General features: G+C 40.8%; 1 protein-coding gene and 1 long non-coding RNA gene across 7 annotated transcripts in view; one reads left to right on the forward strand and one right to left on the reverse strand.

Moving 5' to 3' along the window:
* Nucleotides 1-12,543, forward strand: part of RABGAP1L (RAB GTPase activating protein 1 like) — a 542,116-nt gene extending 529,573 nt beyond the window's left edge. For all 5 annotated transcript variants that reach the window (XM_039484969.1, XM_039484972.1, XM_039484973.1 and 2 more), the window contains 6 exons: nt 2,001-2,111; nt 4,905-5,009; nt 6,625-6,708; nt 7,231-7,302; nt 9,263-9,460; nt 10,908-12,543. In XM_039484969.1, coding sequence (XP_039340903.1) covers nt 2,001-2,111; nt 4,905-5,009; nt 6,625-6,708; nt 7,231-7,302; nt 9,263-9,460; nt 10,908-11,063 — 726 coding nt within the window. In that variant the 3' untranslated portion in view covers nt 11,064-12,543. The remainder of the gene's footprint in view (nt 1-2,000; nt 2,112-4,904; nt 5,010-6,624; nt 6,709-7,230; nt 7,303-9,262; nt 9,461-10,907) is intronic.
* A 1,262-nt stretch (nt 12,544-13,805) lies between these two features.
* On the reverse strand, nt 13,806-20,705 carry LOC120370381. Of its 2 annotated transcripts, XR_005583720.1 has the most exons (3): nt 20,158-20,705; nt 17,467-17,582; nt 13,806-15,756 (listed from the first exon to the last, which is right to left on the reverse strand). It is a non-coding gene; the product is annotated as an uncharacterized LOC120370381 (long non-coding RNA). The 2 variants fall into 2 exon arrangements; XR_005583721.1 differs by lacking the exon at nt 17,467-17,582.
* Nucleotides 20,706-20,794: the final 89 nt, after the last annotated feature.

Below are 20,794 nucleotides of genomic sequence, written 5' to 3' on the forward strand. Positions count from 1 at the left end.
CTCCACTTCCTGGCACAGAGGAAGCTGTTTAACAACAGGAGAGGTTTTCTTTCTTTTTTTAAAACATCCTTTTTGAGCAGTAGTTCTCCTTGTTTGTTTTGGCAAGCATATGAAATATTCTTGCAGCAGGAGGATGTTGGAGCAAAAACAGGACTGTATCTCTGTTGCAGGGTTGCCAGTTTTGGTTGGAGGTTTTTCTGTAGGTTTCATCATGACATAATCAATAATTAAAGATTAATCTGTAATTCCTGGAGACTCCAGGGCAATCCTGAAGAGTTGGCAACCCTTCTCTGTTGGGATTTTAATGCCTTACCCATATCTTCCATTAGGATTGTTAGGAACATAGTTGTGGAGTAGGAGGAAAATTAAGAAAGCTGAGTAGCATGTTTATGCAGTGGGTTCAAGGATTCTTTGTTTTGAAGCAATTGCAGTGGTTGAGTAACTCATGAAAGTTTATTACAGAGGTAGTATCTTGCTATCTTAGAGGCTATAATATATTTAATTTTATTTTTGTTTAAAGGAAAAAATTGACATGTGTCCTCAAGTGAAGAGATGGTCTTTGTAAAATGTTATGTGGAGAATTCCATTCTTCAGTCATAAGGAGGTTCTTCATAAAAACTTGAAATTTTGTCTTTATTTTACATAGCTCATAGATTTCCCCCATCCCTTCTTTGGTATGAAAGACTAGAGGCCATTAAGGAAGGGCTCAGGCAAGCAAATCTGCAGCTCTTTGCAAATTCATTTGATTAAGATCCCCATATTTAGCCCATTCTTCTCAAGCCAACTGCTTGATGAGGATTCTCAGAGCATGTTTGGCAGCCTGTCTGCTCAACCTGAGACATCTTTAACAAATGTTTCTGCCTTACAGTCCTTGGACAAGAAACATCATTCCGATGATAAAAAAATGCATTAGTTATTCCTCTCTCCCTTCTCCCCTAATTTACTTACAGTGGTTTGCTAGTGTTTTACAACCACTTTGCACAGGGATAGGTGACTACACAAGGTGCAAGCCAGGGGAGAATCAGGCCCTAGTCTTCTATACACTGAATATTTTTTTCATTTCTGAGTTGATCTGCATCATTGTTCTGGAATCCTTATACATTTAAAAAAGAGAGGCCATCTCCCCATTTGCACTCTTTCTTAGCAGATGTAATTTGAATACACACTAGAATCCACTGGCACAGATTTTGGAGAAAGCAATTCAACAGAGCTGTAGAAAGGTTCATTACTAGGCCGCCCTGTTTTGAGATCCAGCAGAAGGACAGTTGGTTCTACATCATTTTCAGAACATAATATTCATATGGAAGATTTGAAATCAATATTTGGTAAAATGGGGCACGACATATTCTATTTTGGACCTGAATAGACTATTAAGAGCATCTCTTAAAAATGGCACTTGTTCATTACCACTGTGTTTTGTGTGGGATTTTATTATCTAACCAATTTTCCTTAATGATCACCATGTAGAAGCAGAGTATTTTTGTTGTAAGAAGGGTGCTTTTGAACTCAGGGAAACTTACAATCAGTGTGTCATTTGGGCCTGAACATAAATATACTTGTAAAGTATCAGAGGGGTAGCTGTGTTAGTCTGGATCTGTAAAAGCAGCAAAGAGTCTTGTGGCACCTTATAGACTAACAGACGTTTTGGAGCATGAGCTTTCATGAGTGAATACCCACTTCCGACAAAGTGGGTATTCACTCACGAAAGCTCATACTTGTAAAGAGCACCACAGGGATGGAATTGGAATCACTGCCCTTCAAGTTACATTTCCATAGCACCGTTTCAGTTTTTCTAAACAGGCCCTGACAGATGGGCTACTGCATCCGCTGGCTTAATTCAATGTTGTTTCCCACAGCAGCAATCCTGCCTTAACTGTGCACTCATGCCTTCTTGGTTTTTACACTTTTTCTCATTCTCATATTCACTTGTCTCTTTGTTCTTTCATTTTAAAATTGATAAGAATTAACTTATTCTCCTATTTGTTCCTCTCTTTCTGCAGAGGGAGAACCGCAGGCTCCAGGAAGCCAGCATGCGTCTGGAACAGGAGAATGATGACCTTGCCCATGAACTTGTAACGAGCAAAATAGCCCTCCGAAATGACTTGGACCAGGTAACACAGGCACTGATTTGTAGCCAGGCCTGAGTCTGAACTCCTAATGTTAGGTGGTGAGGAGGGCAATGGCAGCATTTTGCATTCACAATTGAATGAGTGCAAAATTGAAGGCATTATTAGTGCCTTTATCTGCTCCCATTGAGATGCCTAACTACCGTCAAGAAGTTAAGTATCTAATGGATGCAGCTGTAGGCCCAAATATTGGCACCAGTGGACACCAAATTACCTGTGCTATTGCACTCTGTTTTGGAAAATGTAGGCCTTAATCTCTCATGCAAATATCAGAATATGACTACTAACTTGAAAAATGTACACCATACTCTTCAAAACTTTAATTTGCTATAATGTCATCCAGTATGTCTCTTACCTCACACGTTCCTCTGCTCTTCCAAAACCATCTAATTCTAGCTCCAGTTACCAAGGTAGCAGACAGCACTCCCAAGAAAGCTGAGCGGTGCTAGCAGCAAATGTTAAGATGTTTAGTATTTCCATCAGTAATCTGGTTGCTACAAAACCTAAGCTTTGGCACAGAGGACAAGTGCTGGGGGAGCTGTTCGCATGATTAGGTTGACTTTGGGAAGGTTATACACACAACTGGGGTGTTGTCTATCTCTTTGCAATAATGCAGTGCACTTCAGAGCTTCAGTGTATTCTGCTACATTCCTTAGAGGTGAACAGTTAGTAATTATTACTGTATTAAATAATAAACAGGAGATTCTGCACTCTTATTTCAGTGAGTAGCATCTTACTCAAACTGAAGCCAGTAGGTGCTGTAGTGGGGTAAGGTGCTCCTCGGTATGAGTAAGGGTATCTGAATCCAGTTGTGCATGACTGTGCTTTGACTGTTTACGATTCCCAACTTACATAAAGAAATACAGTCCATGCCACAAACCTGCAGTTACTCTGCCTCTTGAAAGTCAGTGTCTGCTGTTTTGGGCTCAGTTATGACTAAGAGCCTGAGCCATGCTGGTGGGGGAGATGCACAAGAGGCAAAGGATAAGGGCAATGTCTCTGGAGGCCATGAGTAGATGATCAAACCTTGTGGAATGCTAGATGTATCCTCCCCAGCAGCAGTTGAAATACATGCCAAATTGTAACACTTGCTAGCTCCACAGCTGCTTATTTTCTTCCCATTCCTGCTCTTATGTTATAGCTGTCTTCTGTGTAGGAGATTGAAGTGGCTCTTTTACCTGCAGTTCACCCCTGCTGGGGCAATAGCTTTGCCTCTCTATGTGCAACTGACGTCTTCCTTCCCTACAAGAATTAATAACACTTATTATGGTGCTAGGCAGATGAGCACCTGGGACTGAGCAAACAGAAAGAGGAACTGATATTCAGATAGTTCTTTCAAGTGTTTTTAATGGTTATGTTGAACCATGTATTATGTTACTGGTCTAGGATCTAAAACCGGTTTGTTTGTTTTTCTTTTTAAAGTTGGCAGGTCCCCTTTACTATCCCCTTACCTCCTTTGCTCCATCAGATGCTAGCATCACTATCCTCTTCCTTTCAACTATTCTCTTCTTTGTGCCCTCTTCCATACTGCCACTACGTGTGGAAAAACCTACCGATCCTCCCACCTTCCTCTTATTCATATCCTTGCTAAAGACTTGCTTCATCTCCCCCCCACCCAGGATTTCCCCCTCCTCCAAACACAGTGAGAGGAGTTAGTGTTCTGGGGGTGTGGGGAAATCCTGGGGGTGTCCTCACTGCATCTTGGTTATTCTTGTAGATGTAAGCTCCTAAAGGTAGGGACATTGTTCCTGTCTCAAAGCACCTTGAGTAACATCCTGGCCCCACTGAAGTCACTGGAAAAACTCCCATTGACTTCAGTGGAGCCAGGATTTCACCCATCCTCTGCATTTAACTGCTATTAATAACCAATGGCAGCATGGCAAAGAAGCAAGCCATAGTGCCAGTGATGGTGGGAAAACATGGTGCAGGTCACACGCACAATGTCTGAATTAGGTAATCAATCATTTTGCAGTGCTTTTTCCCATGATTTTGCAGCCAGTTATTTTCCATCAATCTGCTTATCGAACAGAGTGAGTGCTATGATGCAATATTTATCTAAGAAATGGGGAAGTTAGCTAGCCAGTGAGTATACTCAACACTGACAAAACCTCTTTTTCATGGTAATCAGCTAGGCCAGCAAGGTACCCTCACCATACCAAGACATTTCTGGTACTCTTGAACATCTCATTGTCATGCCTACCTCTTCAAATGGGGGAGCAAATTCACACATCCTGACCAACATGTATTATCTGGCTTATCCAGAAAATATTTTTGCACTGTTTTTACAATGGTAGATAATGCTCTTCTGTTTCTTATATTGGCCTGCACACTAAGTATTGAAAAGTGTAAAGTGCCACACAAACTCTCAACTCTCCTGTGGTGTAGGTATCTTCCCTATTTTACAGATATGGTAACCAAAGCACAGAAAGATCAAGCCACTTGCCCCAGGAGCTTGGTTGAGAACCTAGCCCACTATACCATACTGCCTCCCTTCTGATTCATAGTCTTCCTTTTATTTACATTAGTCACACATCTAATATAAGCCAGGAGTCTCACACATGATCCAGGATCCTTAATTGCTCTTAATGTGACCCAGCACATTTTCTGTTAGAGTATCAAATAGTTGTGTGGCCTTTGCACAGCAGCTGAAACATAATGCAATAACCAAGCAAGCAGTTACTAGAAAAAAAACATGTTTCTCCTGCAAAAAGTGAGAGTGGGAGAACATAGGAGGAAGAGTTGCATAAATTTTTTTAGCTCATCCCTTCTGATTGTCAGGCTGAAGACAAGGCAGATGTTCTGAACAAGGAGCTTCTCCTGACTAAACAGAAACTAGTGGAGACTGAGGAAGAAAAGCAGAAGCAAGAAGAAGAAACTGCCCAGGTAAGCCTTGTTTAAGCGTTTCCACCTAACCAAACACACAAACCACAAGAATTTGAGGGAGTATCAAACATTTGTTAGTGCCCCTCAAAACATTCATTCTTTAAGTCAGAGTGAAAATAAAAGATCCATATAAAGAGAAAAAAATTAACGTTCTCTATTTCTGAGCATCTTTTGTGTTCCTACTGGAGCACTGAGGGTCCCATTTTCCAATTTTAATCCTGTCTTCCAACATCATTTTTACTGCCACTATGTAAAACACCCACACCCAAGGACCCTCTTCAGAGCCTACAAAAGTAGCTGGAGGCATGGCTGTTACATAGAATTTGCCATACTGGATCAGCAAGTTAAAGCTATGAGCTGTTAAGTGCTTCCAGGCCCTAAGCCCAAGGACAGAATGGAAATGATGTTTTTCCCAACTGGGTTTCACCTGATACTGGTTTATAATTTTTTTTAAACGTTTAGCTATTTTAAATCCTGAACAGTGACCTACATATAAGTGTGTTTCAATAGCAAAAACCCCTCTCATCATCCTTGAGGATTTCTTTGCTACCTATCTGTAAGCAGAAGCTGGAGCAATGAGACTTATTTGCTTCATTGCATTAACAAAAGGTTATCAGTCTCCCACCCAAAAACAAACAAACAACACCTATCCTTCATAGTTCTGTTTCTCTAAACTAGAGAGTCCCAGGCTCTCTCCATGTGTCGCTAGAGTTTTACCACATCTGGCAAGAGAGACTTTTACTTCTGTTGAAAGGTCTGTGTTCTTTATAGTGCTGAATGGCAAGATGGGATTTAATGGTATTTTAATGCAGTGGTCAGTACTGCGATTCTGAGCCATTTGAGCTGGAGAGGTCATTGTGGTAATCCTGGCATGCTCCTCCTTCCTTTTCACCCAGGAAAAAAGTATATTTGAGTATGGATCTGGGGAACCCAAACACTAAACAACATTTGGCAGTCTAGTGGGCTTGTTTGTATTCAGTCATCATCAAAGATGTTCCCCATACTCTAGAGCAGAATTTCCTAACCAGAGATACGCAATAAATGTCCCTGTTTTTAAATGGTTGTTCATATTGCTGAGAATACAATCATACTACTAAGATAACTTCACATTGAGTAAAACAGAGGCTATAACAAAGCTTTTGAATGCCAGGCTTTATCAAGTAATGGGAATTGGTAATGAAGAGTTATAGCGTTATTATAGACCGGGGTAGGCAACCTATGGCACGGGTGCCAAAGGCAGCACACGAGCTGATTTTCAATGGCACTCACACTGCCCGGGTCCTGGCCACCGGTCCGGGGGACTCTGCATTTTAATGTAATTTTAAATGAAGCTTCTTAAACATTTTATAAACCTTATTTACTTTACATACAACAATAGTTTAGTTATATAGTATAGACTTCTAGAAAGGGACCTTCTAAAAACGTTAAAATGTATTACTGGCACGCAAAACCTTAAATTAAAGTGAATAAATGAAGATTCGGCACAGCACTTCTGAAAGGTTGCTGACCCCTGTTATAGATGCAGAGTATGTTCAAGAGTGATGTCATCATTCACATGTTGGAAAATTCCTCAAAGCCCGCCCACTAATATGATTTCTCTCCTTGAACTTTCCAGCTGAAGGAAATCTTCAGGAAACAACTAGAGAAGGCGGAATCTGAAATAAAGAAAACCACTGCCATTATTGCGGAATATAAACAAGTAACATTTATAAAGAAAACTCCTGTTTCATATAGTTATTTGTAAACCATTTTTAACGTCTTCCTACTCCCTATCTCAGGCAAGCTGACTGCTCAGCATTCTAGTCCTAGTACTTTTGACCAGGGCATGTCTCATTTCAGGCTTTCTGAGAGCATGAATTGTAGACAGTTGGATTCCACTTGGACAACTCCAGAAAGAATATACCACTTTCTGTAGAGAAGAATACCTCCTTATCAAGCTATTCCCAACCCGCTAAGTGCAACCGCCTCTTTTGCCCTGCTCCTGGCTAAGGATGTAGGCCAGCTCCCCATGAAATTAGTCAAATCAATCTCAGTGTTGAGGTTGCATCTTGAATACTACCATTTAGACCTTTTTTTGTCAGCCTTGCTACCACTAATGGATTCATTCTGAGGAAATAACTGTGTATGACTTTGGTGAAGCTGTAATAAAATAATGCTGAAATGTACCACAAGAGTGTTTTTTGTATAAACTTTATCAAAGGGGTTGTTTTCTCTCTTCCAGATTTGTTCCCAGCTGAGTACCAGGCTGGAGAAACAACAGACAGCAAGTAAGGAGGAACTGGAGGTTGTGAAGGTGAGAATGAGGCCTCTGTATGTGAAGTGTCATTAACTCAAATATTCATAGATGCTGGCAGTAAGATACTGAAAGGAACTGAACTGCAGCCATATAGTAGCAGCCTTGTGAGCCAGGAAGATGGTCTAAAATACCCTCTCAGATGTTTCACAGGATGGAAACAATTGTAGAATACATATCCGAAACAGCATGGTGAAGGGACATCAAGTATGCTGGAGCTTCCAAACTGGAGTGCACAGAGTGCCTATATTTTCCCCCGCAGAAATGTATGAATTTGGCAGGAAGCATGGAGGGATAAGTCTTTATACGTTCTAATACGATGAGAAAGAGAGCCCTTTGTGGGAGCTTTTGAACTGCATCTCCATTTTGCACAGTGCACACAGGCACAGCCCAGGACAGAAAGAGCAAAGGTTGCTTTGGACCTGATGGATTCTGGGCAGGCCAGGGAGCTGCTCTTAATTATGGTGGGCTGGCCTGGTCTGTCCCAGACTTTCCATAACCATCCCCCTCCTGTCCTGAACACCAAGGCCTTGTGAGGTCTGCATAGAGATGTCTCTGGTTGTCCTACATAGTCTCCACACTAGGGGAATTTTCCCCAATAAGGGACTTCACAGCACCTGTATGCTGCCATAGCAACATACATGGAATCCCTCCCTCTGTTTCTGTAGTTCTCAAACTTTCTGAAATATATAATCTGTTGCTATCCAGTGGCAAATGTCTGCCTTTTGCTATGATTATAAATTTTGCTGCTTACTATTTCTGAAACATTAAACCAAGGGTTTTACACATGCTTTACAAGTAGTTGGCAGTTTAGCAACATACATATCTTCCCTCTTTATACAAAAAAAGACATTTCTGAAATGAGACTGCCAGGTACTCAACTTACTGTTCTAAACTTAGTTTCACAAAAATAAAGACTGATTTACTGAAATACTTTAAGAAACTAGATGAATGTCAATGTTTTTGCTTGTTTACTCTTGCTAAGTGGTCTGAGACACTGGCTATTGTTAATGGTGACCAGATATTCAACCCAATATTAACAACAAGAGGGAAGGAATGTAAGCCAAAATAGGGAAAGAAGAGTTTGAAGAATATTTAGATAAATGAGATGTATTCAAGTCAGCAGGGCTTGATGAAATTCATTCTAGAGTAGTTAAGGAAATAGCTGAAGCAACCATCTTTGAGAACTTATGGAAGACAGGTGAGGTCCCAGAAGATTGGAGAAAGGCAAACATAATACTGATCTTTAACTAGGGGAACAAAAAGGACTTAGGGAATTATAGACCAGCAATCTTAACTTTGATACCTGAAAAGTTACTGGAACAAATTGTTAGTCAATTTGTAAGCACCTCTTCAGGCCAACCCAATATGGAACTTGCTGTTGTCAAGTGTTCTTGACACTAGGAGCATTCTGTAAGATAGTATCACTATTACATGCCGGTATTAATAGCAAAGTAGCAGCCATTGCATCCAGCATGGAGTGCTTGCTTGTGACGAGTAGGGAAAACCTGGATGGGAGTGGGTTTCTAAGCAATATCACATGGCTGTAATATTTCCTTTTCCAAAGCCATATTAACCTTAATATTTTATCAGGTTTTTTTTTAAAGCAGCAGGTTTAGCCAGAGGAAAAAAGACTGCAATCTACTTTAACAACTATGCTAACATTAATGCAGTACTGCAAAAATATCACAAGTCTTGACAAGAGGGTAAATGTGACTTCCAAAGTCTAGATGTGTTGAAAAAATGCTTAAAGTATTAGGAATTCTTATCTTGGTGCATGCACCCATATCTGTTGTTCATGAACTTCTAAAATCATTTGAGGTAAGACCGCATGTGACAATCTCACACACTTAGTGGCTCTACCATTACCACCAAAAAGCAAATCTAACATAAGAGCGGCTCTTCCAGGAAACAGGACATCTGTAACATTGCTAAAAATGGATTCTCTGGCTGTTCCCAGGGTAAAGTGATGGCTTGCAAACACTGCAGTGAGATTTTCAGTAAGGAAGGAGCATTGAAGCTGCCTGCTATAAGCAGAGAGACCCAGGGAACAGAAAGAGATGATGAGAAGGATGCACTCAAGAAGCAGCTGAGGGAGATGGAGCTGGAACTGGCACAGACCAAACTGCAGCTTGTGGAAGCAAAGTGCAAAATTCAGGTATATGTACAGGTATCCTACTACAGAAAAGACTGATTGTATTAAGCCCTATCTACCCTATGGGGAATTTAGTTGCAATGTGACTGTCTCCTTGACTTTGGTTCTGCAGTGTGGATGGAGCTAGAATGCTACTGTGCTTTTATGCAGCAACACTAAGGGCTATGTCTACACTGCTACTTCTGTTGGTAAAACTTCTGCCGGTCAGGGGTGTGAAAAAATACCCCCTCTCCCTCCTCACTGACAAAAGTTTTAACAACAAAAAGTGTCTGTGGACAACACTTTGTCAGCGTGAGACACTCTCCCACTGACAAAGCTACCGCTGCTCATTGGTGATGGTTTTATTTTCCTGGAAGGAGAGCTCTGTCCAGCCGGCAAAGAGCGGCTACACAGGAGACCTTACAGAGGCATAACTGTAGCAGCACAGTTGTGCCACTGTAAAGTACATTGTGTAGACATAGCCAAATTGTAAGACGTCTCCTTCTTCCTTTCATTCCTGCACTGAAGCTGAATACAGTCATCCTTGCACTCCCTACAAGGCTAGCCAAGCCAAAGGGGGCTAAGAAGACTGCAGAGAAAGCATACTGCACCCTCTTAAAGGGTGGCACAATGGCCACGTTTAACCTACATGGTAAGGAGCTCTGGAAAAGGTATGAAACTCAGTGCCTCCTATAGATCTGCTGGGGATAAATGTAACTGTACCCCATTCCCAATCCATGGCAGAAACTATAAAACACAATCCAGCCTTTTAGTAACATAGCTCTCATTTATGGCCCGTAACTTACCCCAGCCCTGTCTGGCATATGATTTTCTGTTGTCTACCCTTTTGTTCGTGAAGTACCTTCTCCTCTTCTGCCAAGCTTGTGGAGTCACTCTCACCACAAGTCACAACCTCCATCATGGATAGTAGTATCCCTTGTGGCATCCATCAGTACCTCTGGCAAAGAGCTTCATCCAAGCAAGGCAGCCCCCACTCCTCAGATACTACCATTCCTCTATTGGTTCAGTGGCAGCTCAAGATACACCCTTCCTTTCATACCATTGTTCTACTTCTAGACATCTCTACACACAGCTGCCAAGCCATCAAGGCACCATACCATTGTTCTATTACCCTAATATAGATTAAATCTTGTGTGCATATGCTTGTCTGTACCATTGCTACACCCACACATCACCTCTGAGGGTTTATTTTATGCCAATCTAATTGGACTTTGCTGATTTTGTGAATTCCCAGGAAACTGGGATGTTCCTTTTCTCTCTTCCCTTCCAGACTTCAAAGAAAAAGGGCTCTAATTTGTACTACTATCTTCTGTAGTTCTACTGCCTCTCCCCTCCAATTCCACCCCCATGACTGTAGAAGGAAAGAACTGAGTTACAGGGATTGAATTTGAAGATGCCTCTCTGTAATCAATTATTTTTCTGATCAACTCTGACTATTCTACTTCCTTAGGAACTGGAGCACCAGAGAGGAACCCTTATGAATGAAATCCAAGCTGCTAAAAACTCTTGGTTTAGCAAAACCCTGAACTCTATCAAAACGGCCACGAGCACACAGCCAGCACAGCAGCCTCCACCATCCCAGCCACCCAAAGACAGCAGTACATAGTTCCAGCCAGACCCCTGGCACAAGAGCACAAAGAACAAAGCAACTGAAACCCTGGAGGATTTCCCCAGGGGGGTCTCCTCTTGGGGAAAGGACAAAAGACAGGAATGCAGGCATTGAAGTGAAATCCTTCAGTGTCTTTACTCATTCTGGTGTGACCCTTTCCAAAGGGAAGTTATTTAAAGAATCCAATTTTATGTTGAATACTTATTTCCCACCTGCCTTCCTGAAAGCCACGTTCCAATAACCTTCATCCTTTTACACTTTATTTTATATGCTTAGATGTTAAGATGGATAATAAATCAAAACTAAGTGTTCAGTATGTGAACTAATTATAACTACAATAATTTTTATCTTGCATAAAACAGATCTTTTCTTTTTGGGAAAGAAGGAGGGCAGCATAAAGTACTGAAGCATAAATCTTGTCAAAGAAAGCACAGTATAATGCTAGGCTCTATACTCATGCCATGGGATCATCTCCAGTTTACAGTGGCGAATACATCCTGCAGAGAAGCATTTCCCATTCACTGTAAGTCTTAAGTCACAGCCAAAATAGACTTGTGCTCTCTCTGGCATAGCACAAGTGTTTATTATCTTCCCTGTGAATATTCTGTGTGTTTGATTTTTGGCAATTAGTTTCCTGCACAAATTCAAGGAGCGCAGGTCTTGCAGGTGCTGAGTGGCAGCACTGTTTAATTCTTGTGCATTGCACCTGAACTGGAATTTAAAGTGAAATATTCTAGTTCCCTTCTTATTCAGTTTTATTTTCAGAACTGGAGAAATGATTCCCTCCATTAGAACAAAGGGAAGGCTATTTTTTGTGGGGGGGAGGGAAGGGGCAATAAGTAGATTTGAAACCTTGCTTAGTTTTGACATTCTACTACCCCGTGCACTAAAAGCTATTTTTTTTCAGTGTAAAGTTGGTGGAAATATTTTCACATGAAACATTGGGCCAAGGTTTAAGCATTGGACTTGGCACAAAATGGAAGCATCAAATCAAAAAGCTCTTTGCACAGGAGAAACAAACACCATGGAAAAGTCTATTTGCTTTTGACACTTTATTAGGGAACCCTAAGTTGCTGTATTTTTTTTTAAAGGAGAAAATATTAGAAATGCAAGATAATAGACTTTACTCATGAGGTAAACTTTACTGATGATTATTCCTGAGTCTGTCTGGAAACAGGATTGTCTTGTTTTATATCTCTAAGTTGTAGAAGTGCAAAAGCAGTTGTGACTTTTTTTGATTGAACATAAATGTTTATAGAAATACTTATTTCATGAAAAATTGATGGAAATATTAAATTATATTTAACATGTCTATAAGAAGGTCTCACAGATAAATATTGTTGCTGGACAAGAGGTTAGTTGTGCATTAAGTTTCCCCATGTTATAAAATGTTCCAGGGACATTAGCCCTGTTTTGATTTTAACTTTAAGTAATGTAATATCTTATCAGCTCTGTACAATAAAGTTTGATACTCACATCCTGCTTCATTTTCAAGCATATTTTCAGAAGATTTTTACATATAGTACAAGTTTAACATTTACCCTGTGCCAAATGAGACATTTTGAAGAGCAGCCAGCTGTTTGAAGTAGAGATCCAAATGTAGTCACTATCCTTAGGCAGCAAAAGGCCTGCAATTTGGTGATGTAGGAAAAAAAAAGAACCTAAGAACAGAGCTGGATGTTCCTCTTGTTAGAATGGCTTATAAACTTAAATGGAAGAACAGTCTTTTGTCTAGATGTTGTTACAGAGTGGAACCAAAATAAGAGGGTTCTTCAAATGAAACCGAATTTTGGCATACTTTCCATAATCAGCTTAGTACTATTAATATTTATTCAGATAAAGACCAATGTTCCTGTCCAGTGGAATTGCCAGTGACATCTCACTGTCACTGGCAATTCCACTGGACAGGAACATGAACTTAGTAAGTGAATTAAACTTGAACTAAGTTATGTAATAAACTGGAGGTGACAATTATATACAATTAAATACATTAGGATAATTAATTTATTGTAATACCTAGAGTACTGTGCTCACAGCCAACATTGTTACTAGTATCAAACCACCAGTTTTGTCCAAATTTCTCATTTAAATGCCAATCCTTTAATTTAAATCATGCCTACAGGTTGATTTATACTGTTTTCCAAACAAGGTCTTCAGTGCAGTATAAACAGAAAAGTGAATTTAAAATGGCACTTTTTGGCATGTCTCCACTCACAAAAATGTTTGCTACCTATAAGCCATGCTGAGCCCTGACAGTTATTGGAGAGGAAATTGGATTCTATTTTGCCTTCACATGATAGCAATAAAATTATCAGTCAAGTTCTGATGACAGATTCTTCACTCCTGGTAATGATCCAAGAGGCTTGATCTCTCCCCCCCCCCCCCCCAAATCCCAGGTTGAGTGTCTATCACCTCTAATTAGAAGAATGAATAACATTTTACTTTAAAAACTGTAAATCTTGTTTGGAATCTGTGAAAACAAATAAAATAGCTCAATGTCATTTTCAAAATCACTTTCCTGACTAATGACAGTGATATTCAATAACATGGAAAGCTAAAAAGACTGTAGGATTACAAGATAGGAGGTAAAATCCAACTTCCTGGCTGTATATACAAATAACCTAACATTGTCATAAGGATAAAAAAAAATGGGTTTTAGTTGGCCCTTTCAGTGGTGAAAGACAGAACCAGGCACATGATGGAAATGTGCACCTTCAGGGTTGGCTGTGTTTGCATAGATTTTTTTTTCAATGGGAAACTTCCTGAATTAAAAGTCTCACTGAAGCTAATATGCATCTGTTCAAACAGCAGTGAAACAGTTAACATAACTCAAAGCGTGGAAGTAATTATTTTTGTTTGTTCAATATCAAAATGCATGCCCAGTTCCAACAGTTGTACAAAAGGTAACTTGTGTCCATCCATATGTAAGGAGCAAGCATTACTGGGGATTTTTATTTTTACTTCCATTCAGAACAAGTAATTCTGAAATATGGCCTTAATTTCACAAAGAAACCAATCTCTGTAAAAATATATATTTTGGTGCAGTTATTAATCTTGTGGATACTAGTGCCTCACTGAGGTGCACAATGCAGAAAGAACAAGTACATTTTTTTCACTTTATGCAGAAGTTTATTTGGGTGAAACACTTCATAGGATAAATCAAGTTGGATTAATTACATTGTAAATCAATTCACTAATATATTTGTGGATCAAAATTGAATTTATGTAAAACAGCAGTGCATACTTCATATCTCTTAAAAAAAATTGAAAAGTTAACAACTTGCCTTCATTCAGGTAAATTGCTCAAGGTTCATATGCTTCAGTCCTCAGTAGAAGGAAAGCACTGAACCATGTACTCAGTTTAGCTAGCTGACACCCACATCCCAGCCTCTGCCCTGCTCATTAGATTGTACATCTTCCCATTTGTTATGGCTAAGTTATCTTTAGATAAGCAGAAAAATCTTTTTGTATTATAAGTTGTATGGCGGGACTTCTTGTTTAGCCATTGAATTTCCTGTTTTATGCTAGCATATTTTGTTTTATTCTCTTATTTCATTAAAAAGCTATTTTGAAGCAAAAAGCAGGTGTGAGGTATCTCTGTTCACTAGAGCAAGAAAGGAGAGTCAGGCAGAGCAGACACTTATCCCTTGATACCAAAGTATATTAGTCATAGCAGACTCTTGTAGTCTAAATAGAGACAAATTAATTACAGATTTAGGTTTTGTGGCAAACACCTGGGGTGAAATCCTGGCCCCAGTAAGACAACGGCCAAACTCCCATTGACTTCAGTGGGGCCAGGATTTCACCCATGGAGTTGAGTTTGTGATATGCCAACTAGCCTTGGTGATAGTGTTCTTTAACAGAGTAGAAAAACTGCCTGTACTGGCCGCTACAGTATCATGATTTACAAATTAAGTATGAAAAATCTTGCTTTCCTAATGCTACAAACCTCTCGCTAGGAAGTGTGTAGGGCTGAATTCTGACATCCCTGTACTGAATAATATTTTACTGAACATGTGAACTTTGTCATATAATGGTATGTTATTTTTCATCTCCTAGAGAAGCCTTTAGTACACGTTTTACATTTTGAAGATCTAGGCAGTGGTTTTAACTAAGAGCTGAATGACTGTTCTCTTGAACCCACAGCAGCAATCAGTGGATGATGCCGTGTAAAGTAGTCGGTTGTTCAATAGCTTTTAGACATATAGCATTGCATATGCCCATAGATTTAACGCAGTACCGTACATTTTCCTCTTAAAAATATAGACTTGTTGTAAATGCCCTTTCTGGTTATTACACTAACCATTCCATGGAGAGCTGGCCCACTAAAAAGAGGATTTCCATCCAAATAGTGCTAAATGCTCACACACTACATCTCTTTCACTTTGAACTACTCAATGTAGAAAATGTCGCAAGTTGACTTCTGAACACCCACCAATGCACCCTCTGAAACTGGAAAGCATCCAGTTTTAAAGAGATTCATAATGAGAACTAGAAAATGGACTTTTTAAAGGCACTACACACAAGAACTAATTTACAACCCTACCTTTCCTAGTTCAGAGGCCTGCAAATCATCATTTCACGACCATTACTCACTATGTACAGGTTTGCCCTTCAGGAATACAGAGCTGTCAATTTCTTCCAGACTCCCAGTGGTTTGCTGTTGAATGTATTTCATGCCTATTTTTACCTGGAAAAAATATGGCTCAAAAATAAGAACTTTACTTCCTTCCCTTATTTTCTTATTCAGTGAGACTTGTTTTTATTTAACCTGTAAAGGAGCATATATGCATCTTTGGAAACTATATATTATATATAGAATAATATATAGGAAACTGAATTGGGATATAAAATACATCAGAAGGGTCTAGTGTCACAAATTTCACTCGTGTGATTTGATAACCACCAGAATCCTGGGCTCTACTAATTTCCTTTCAGTTTCTCTTATTTTTTTATATAATACATGGATCCTACTACCAATTCATCTAAACAAGAGAAAATGTTATTGGCCTCTTTGCCTGATTCTCTCCTTTCAACAATCCCTTGGAGGAAACTAATGTGGATGATGTTTTCAAGAACTGTATTGGGAGCCATTTCACTTAGAACATTCACCTTTTAGAAAGCCCAACTCTGGAGAGAATCTTCTTTATAGTTTAAGTAGAAAATACAATGATGTCAAGTGCAAGCAGAGATGGGCCCTATCCAGATCCATATTTTTCCAAAATTTAAAGGGGGTTCAGTTCCAAGGGTTTTATTCAGCCTCTTGAAACAGAGACCAGCTGCAAAGTGTGGATCCAGAGTGAGGGTTCCCCACCTGTTGGGGTTATTCAGCTGCACAGTCTTGATTTGGGTCCATCCCTAATTATAAGAGAAATACAGTGCTAATGGACTAGGGAGATACAGGAGCTTTGTTGTGTTAAACGTATGATTTGGGAACATTTCTATACTGCCAATCAGTCGCTGTATAACCAATCCATGTATTATATAAAAATATATATGTAACGCTTGTTATTAAAAAGTGTAATTTAATGTACATCACCACAAGAAATGTTTACTTTTTTAATTGTTAGACATGTTTAGATCAGTATCTTGTTTTCATTGTGTGAATGATACGTTGTAAAATAAACAGAAATGCAAACAAGATGGGAATGAGATGCTTGTTTTCATAAACTGCTCACATTACTGATACCCTCAATGTCTGCTCAAGAAATGGTTTGACCTCTATTTACAATAAATCTGATTAACACAGGCACCTTTGATATGCTTATAGCAACTGAATTTGGTCACTCTCAGGCATGCAGCATTACTGTATCAACTATCACTAAGGTTAAGATTTTGTCACAGTTATTTTTAGTAAAAGTCAGGGACAGGTCACAGGCAATAAACAAAAATTCATGGACGCCTGTCCCTGACTTTTACTAAAAATAACTGGGAAAGAGGGGAACGGGGCACTGACCACCAGAGGGGACTGAAGTGCAAGTCCTGGGGGAAGAGGGGAGAAAGGCACTGACAGCCCAAGAAGTGGGGGACGGAAGCCAAAGAAGTCACAGAGGTTTGTTAAAAGAATCACAGAATCCATGACCTCTGGAATTAAATCGTATCCTTGCCTATCACTGAATTCACACTTAGAAAGTCCACCAGTGGATGTTACATAGCAACCAACTAATTTAAAGGATCTGGGGTAGGGGTAGTCCATAGGCAGACTTGTGGGCCAATTCCAGACCACCAGACACTTTTCAATGGCCCACAAGATCTTTTTATTTACTTATCATCATTATTATTATTATTGTTGTTTATTATTTTCTCTGGAGTCTAGACCTTGACTATACATTGACCAAGAAATTTGGACCTTGACAAAAAATAATTGACTACCCCTGGATGGGGTAATGCAGTACTGCACCTGTGGTCCACAGCTCAATTGCTGGCAGTCTGGAGAACTGATACATCACACGGCTCCTCTTTTCCAATTGTTTCTAGAGATGCCTGGGGTCTTCAGATCCTACAGGCTTACGAAAGCTGGTGGAAGTAAAGGTGCCAGTCTGTCTATATACAGTATACACCATTCCTAGAGGCTGATGCTACACAAGGAGTGAGGCTACAGGGTCTTGTGTATCTCCCTAGCAGAATACACAGTGGAAGCGGGCAATGGGGAAGCCAAGCACTATACCCAAGAAGAGAAGGAGAAGGTGGCTGTGCAGTAAGGCCAGGGGAGCAGATTAGAAAAGGGACAGAAGCTTGTGCTGGGGGAGAGGAGCAGAGAAGAAGAGGGCCAGACAGCTGGGACGCAAGGGGAGTGGGAAGACACAAAATAAAAGTAAGATTACATTTTTCCAAAGGAAAAAGCAAGGAACAGCTTTCTCTAACATAAGAGTGGCTATACTGGGTCAGACCACAAGTCCATCTAGCCCAATATCCTGTCTTCCGACAGTGGCCAATACCAGGTTCTTCAGAGGGAATAAACAGAAGAGGTAATCATCAAGTGATCCATCACCCATTCCCAGGTTCTGGGAAACAGAAACCAAGGACACTATCCCTGCCCATCCTGGCTAATAGCCACTGATGTATCTTCCATGAATTTATCTTGTTCTTTTTTGAACCCCATTATTGTCTTTGCTTTCACAACAACCTCAGACAAGGAGTTCCACAGGTTAACTGTGCACTGTGTGAAGAAATACTTCCTTTTGTTTGTTTTAAACCTGCTGCCTATTAATTTCATTTGGTGACCCTTAGTTCGTGTGTTATGAGGAGAAAATAATAGTTCCTTGTTTACTTTCTCCACACCAGTCATGATTTCATAGAACTCTATCATATCTCCCCTTAGTAGTCTTTTTTCCAAGCTGAAAAGTCTCAGTCTTATTAATCTCTCTTTATAGGGAAGCTGTTCCATACCCCTAATCATTTTTGCTTTTCTTTTCTGTACTTTTTCCAATTCCAATATATCTTTTTTGAGATGTAGTAGTCAAGATATGGGAGTACCTGGATTTATATAGAGGGAATATATTTTCTGTCTTATCGATCCCTTTCCTAACAATTCCCAATATTCTGTTTGCTTTTTTGACTGCCACTGCACATTCAGTGGATGTTTTCAGAAAATTATCCACAACTCCAAGATCTCTTTACACTAATTTAATCTATTTCCCCATGTTAAGTATCCTCACACCTTCTATGGGTCATCTCGCTTATCACTTCAAAAGTTTTTTTTCCTCTTGCTGATGATAGCTCATCTCAATTGATTGGCCTCTTACAGTTGGTATGGCTACTTTCACCTTTTCATGTTCTCTGTATGTATAAATATCTTCTTGCTGTATGTTCCAGTCTATGCATCCGATGAAGTGGGCTGTGGCCCACGAAAGCTTATGCTCAAATAAATTCAGTTATGTTGAACAGTACTGCTCCCAGTACAGACCCCTGGGGTACACACCACTATTTACCGCTCTCTATTCTAAAAACTGGCCATTATTCCTACCCTGTTTCCTATCTTTTAACCAGTGAGATCCATGAGAGGACCTTCCTTCTTATCCCACTAATTTCGTACTTTGCCTAAGAGCCTTTGATGAAGGACCTTATCAAAGGCTTTCTGAAAAATCTAAATACTGTAGAACCTCAAAGAAGAGTTACAGACTGACCAGTCAACTGGACACCATGTGAAACTGGAAGTAATCAATCAGGCAGGAGCAGAGACCAAAAAAAATTTAAAAAGCAAGTACCATACTGTGCTTGTATTGCATCTTAAAGGTAGGCACATCTGGGCCTCTATTATGCAGTCTTCAAAAAGTTTCCATGCAACTTGCAGTTATTTCACTTTTGGCACTGTACTTTTTAATTTCTGTTTCACTAACGTCCTCATTTTTGTGTAGTTCCCCTTTCTGAAATTAAATGCTACCATGGTGGACTGCTGTGGTGTCATCACCCCCACAGGGATGTTAAATTTAATTATATTATGGTCACTATTACCAAGTGGTTCAGCTCGATTCATCTCTCAGCCCAGATCCTGAGCTCAAATTTGGAATAAATCAAGCATTGCCTCTCCTCTTGCGGGTTCCAGGACTAGCTGCTCCAAGAATTAGTCATTTAAGACGTCAAGAAACTGTATCTCATCCTGAGGTGCTATGTACCCAGTCAGTATGGGGATTGTTGAAATCCCCCTCATTATTACTGAGTTTATTTTTACAGCCTCGCTAATCTTTCTGAGCACTTTGCAGTCTATCACCATCCTGGCCAGGTAGTTGGTACTATATCCCTACTGCTATATTCTTATTATTCAAGCATAGAAATACTATCCATTGAGATTCTATGGTAGAGTTTGGTTCAGCTAAGATTTTCACTTGCCTCTACGCTTTCTGAAGCATACAGCGCCACCCTTCTGCCTGCCTGACTTGTTCTGTCCTTCTGATATATTTTGTACCTGGGTATTCCTGTGTCCCATTGATTATCCTCATTCCACCAAGTTTCTGTAATGCCAATTGCATCATTTAATACCAGGCACTCAAGTTCACACATCTTATTATTTAGACTTGTAGCATTTGTATATAAGCACTTCAAAAAACTGTCTAGGACTAAACTGTCTCTAGCGTTAAAGGTGCTCACGTACCTTCCTCGGGCTACTGGTCCATGACTGCTGCAGTCACCAGCGCCCACTGTGCAGGGGCGAACCAGCAGGCAGCTGCAGAGGGCGGAAGAAGCGTCCCACATGAAGGGGGCAGCGACCAGCGAGCGGGACTACGAGGGAGCCTACCCGGGTCTAAGGACGCTGCCAGCCGAGCTAGTACCCGACCAGCCCCGTCCTCCGCGGCTCTCCTCGCATGGCGCATCCACACAGCGCCGGCTCCCGCGTCCCCCGCGGCGAGTGGGGGGCTCCTCGGCCCTTTCCTCTGGGCGGCCACTGGCCAACCAAGAGCGACCCCCGGTGCTCCGGCCCGAAGAGAGACTCGCTACCGCAGGGGTGATGGCCATCAGACGGGCGGCAGTGACGGAGCCGGAGCCCCTGACCAGAGGCGCCCGCCTCCCCGCGGCGAACACCCCCTAACACAGCCCGAGCGGTGCCTCAGCTAGGCGGTCTCCCTGGAAACGTCGCGCCTTTGACAGCCCCGCCCACTCCGTTCCCGCTCGCAGCGCGCAGGGCGATAAAATGGCCGCCGAGCGCCTATACCAGCTCCGCAGTGGGACCTTCTAGGACACTCGGACTCCCGCGAACTCTATGCCTCTTCCTGCGGGGAATAAGAAGGGGC

This window comes from Mauremys reevesii, linkage group 8 (assembly GCF_016161935.1).
Source record: "Mauremys reevesii isolate NIE-2019 linkage group 8, ASM1616193v1, whole genome shotgun sequence".
Taxonomy (NCBI): domain Eukaryota; kingdom Metazoa; phylum Chordata; order Testudines; family Geoemydidae; genus Mauremys; species Mauremys reevesii.